The sequence below is a fragment of the Eimeria necatrix genome, genomic scaffold (genome assembly GCF_000499385.1).
Source record: "Eimeria necatrix Houghton genomic scaffold, Enh_scaff729, whole genome shotgun sequence".
Lineage (NCBI taxonomy): Eukaryota > Apicomplexa > Conoidasida > Eucoccidiorida > Eimeriidae > Eimeria > Eimeria necatrix.
In genome coordinates, this window is record NW_013654554.1 from 15,001 (window position 1) to 18,272 (window position 3,272).

A 3,272-nucleotide genomic window follows, 5' to 3' on the forward strand; every position below is an offset into this window, starting at 1 on the left:
ACAGAAGCAGCAGCAGCAGCAGCAGCAGCAGCAGCAGCAGCAGCAGCAGCAGCAGCAGCAGCATACCGTCAAAGGCAATTTGGCCCGTCAGAGCTTCCCAAAAGGCAACACCGAAAGACCAAACATCTGAAGCAGGATAAAAGCCGTCCCCCTTCAGCACTGCGCACAAAACAAAACAAACACATGCTGCTGCTGCTGCTGCTGCTGCTGCTGCTGCTGCTGCTGCTGCTGCGCCTCTTCCTGTGTGCGCTGAGCAGCTGCTACTGCTGCCGCTCGCGCTGCTTCTGCTGCTGCTGCGGCCGCTGCTGCTAATGCTGCGGCTGCTCCCCCTCCACGCGCACTGCCGGCCCCGCTGCTGCTGCACTTGCTGCTGCTGCTGCTGCTGCTGCTGCTGCTGCTGCTGCAGCAGCACACGTACCCTCGGGAGCCGCATAAAAGACGCTGCCGTAAATGCCGAGCACTGAGGGGCTGTCAGTGGGCACGAAGGCGGTGGCCACTCCGAAGTCTCCGATCTGGGGTTAAAATGGCGGAAAAAGCAAATAAATAAATAAAATAATTAAATAAATAATTAAAATAATTAAATAATTAAATAATTAAATGATTAAATTCAAAAAACGAAACAAAAACGACCCAAAACGCGCAAAAACGAGCAGCAAGGCGCAGCTGCACGCGGAGAACCCCCCAAACCCCAAACCCCAAACCCTAAACCCTAAACCCTAAACCCTAAACCCTACTTTGGCGGTTGTGTCGGTGACGAGAATGTTGCTGAGTTTGACGTCTCTGTGCAGAATGCTGCAGCTGTGGACATGTTCAAGACCAGCAGCAACTTGTTCAAAAAGCCTCACAACTTCGGGCCTGGTGAGGGGCCCCCCCCTGCGTTTGCTGCGGCGGGGGCCCCCCGGGTGTGCAACCCCCGGGCCCGAGGGGCCCCCGGGGCCCCCGGCGCCGGGGGCCCCCCCCCCGGGGCCCGGGGGGCCCCCCGGGGGCCCCCCGGGGCCCCCGGGGGCCCCCGGAAAGACCAGAGAGTCCAGAGAACCCCTGCTGCAGTACTCCAGCAGCAGGGCCTCTTCTCCGGGCCTCAAAGAACACTTTCCGTAAACTTTTATTATATTTGGATGAGGCTGCAAAGCAAAAAGAATATCTGCTTCCAAGTCCCGGTGCTTCACTGCCATGGGGCAGTACCGAAAAAAGTCCACCAGCGGCAGCCGCGCCACGTGGCTCTCCCACGACGCCGGGCTCCAGCCCCCGGGGGCCCCCGGGGGGCCCCCCGGGGGCCCCCCCGGGGGGGTCCTTTGGGGGGTTCCCTGGGGGGGGGTGCTGGTTGGGCTTTGCTTCTCCTCTTTGGCTTTGCCCGGAGCCTCCCAGCTGGCCGGGGTGCTAGCTTCTGGTGCTGCTGCTGCTGCTGCTGCTGCTGCTGCTGCTGCTGCTGCTGTTGCTGCTGTTGCTGCGGTGTCGCCCTCCGAGCCTCCGTCCGACGAAACGGCCCCACAGGGCCACGAGGGGCCGCTCGGGGGGCCCCCGCTCCCGCCCCACCTGCTGCTGCTGCTGCTGCTGCTGCTGCTGCTGCTGCTGTTTTTTTCCTCTGAAGAGGGGGGCCCGGAGCCGCTGGGGGAGCTGCTGCTGCCGCCGAGGGGGGCCCCCTCGGGCCTGAGAGGGGCCTCGAGGGTACTGGGGGGCCCCCCCAGGGGCGAGCGGGGGGCCCCCCCCTCGGCGCCGCTGCTGGAGGCCCCACTGGAGTACAAGAAGTCCCTGGCGAGGCCCGGGGGGGCCCCCCGGGGCCCCCCGAGGGGCCCCAGGGGGCCCCCGCGGAGCCCGGAAGCGGGGCAGCTTTGGGGGCCCCCCTTGCTGCTGCTGTCCGCTGCTGCGTGCTGCGGGGGGCCCCCCAAGTCGAAGGAAAAGGAGGAGACGCTGCTGGCTTCTGAGGAGCGGCTGTCGGCGTTGGGGGGCCCCCCGGGGGCCCCCCCGGGGGGCCCCCGGAGGGGCCCCTCGCGGGGCCCCCCGGGGGCCCCCTCCCCCGCCCTGCTTTGGGGCTGGAGGGGCCCCCAGGACCTCACGGGCTTGGGAGTGAGTGCAGCAGCAACAGCAGTGGGTCTGGGGTTATATCTGAAGATTTTGCAGGCCACAGTGAGGGGTTTGGGGGCCCCCTGGGGGCCCCCCGGGCCCCCCCCCTGGGGGCCCCCCGCGGGTTCCGGGGGCCCCCCGGGGCCCCCGCGAAGCGGAAGTACCCCTTTCTCGGGGCGCTGCGGGTGCTGCGGGGGCCCCCCCGGCCCCTGGGGGCCCCGCAGGGGCCCCCAAGAGAGGCTGGCCTTGTGGACAACAGCAAAGCCCCCCCCCCCCACGCAGGGGCCCACTGCAACAGCAGCAGAAGGAATGGTGGGGAGTTTGCTGCTGCTGCTGCTGAGGTGTCTGCGGTTGTGGGGCTTGAGGGGGTCTCTGTGGTCTGTGCAGCTCCAGAGATATCGGAAAACGGCTAAGAGGAATTTCCTGGAGTTTTTTTCTCTAAGTCCCAAACCCTCGAGGTCACTTTCCTTCAAAGATGGGATATCTGAGCCGCAAATCTTAGCCCTTTTAAACACTGCTGCTTCCTGCTGCATCCCGAGGAGTTTGAGGAAGTTCGCGAGGGTTATGGGGGACCAATTGTGGCAGTCGGAGGCCCTCAGGAAGGGTTGGGGGCCCCCCAGGGGGGCCCCCCCGGGGGGCCCCCCCAGCAGCAGGGTCCCTCTTTTGCTGCTGCCCCGCCGCAAACCCTCGCACAGCGGCATCTCTTCTGCTGCTAAGTTTTCCTGAGTGGTGAACTCTGGGAAGGTGGCCCCGCGGCGGTAGAGTTTGCGCTGCGCTGCTGCTGCTGCTGCTGCTGCTGCTGCTGCTGCGCCTGCTGCAGCAGCCCCCGCCCCGCCCGCCTCCGCTGCTGCTGCTGCTGCTGCTGCTGCTGCTGCTGTCTTCGCCGTCGTCCGGCACGTCTGCGCCCGCCGCGCGCCCCGCAGCGGAGGCGGCGACAGAGTTGCTGCTGCGCACGCGCCCCGGGGGCCCCCCGCTGCTGCTGCTGCTGCTGCTGCGCCTCCTGCTGCAGCAGCAGCAGCAGCAGCAGCAGCAGCTTCGTCCGAGGAACCCTCCTCCTCGTTCCGCACTGAAGAGGCCCCCGTCGGCAGCTCCGTGAAGGACACGCGCCCGTGCGTCGAGCAGCTGTCCCCCAAGTCCTCATCTTCCTCCTGCTGCTGCTGCTGCTGCTGCTGCTGCTGCTGCTGCTGCTGCTGCTGCTGCTGCTGCTGCTG

The 3,272-nt window shown here is 66.4% G+C and overlaps 1 protein-coding gene across 1 annotated transcript in view; it reads right to left on the reverse strand.

The window, feature by feature from the left end:
• ENH_00073160 (Tyrosine kinase-like (TKL) protein, putative) overlaps positions 1–3,272 on the reverse strand; it is a gene marked incomplete at both ends in the record, with an annotated part of 3,795 nt that extends 523 nt beyond the window's left edge. Inside the window, 3 exons of the mRNA XM_013582741.1 lie at positions 67–159; positions 419–512; positions 735–3,272. Coding sequence (XP_013438195.1) covers positions 67–159; positions 419–512; positions 735–3,272 — 2,725 coding nt within the window. The remainder of the gene's footprint in view (positions 1–66; positions 160–418; positions 513–734) is intronic.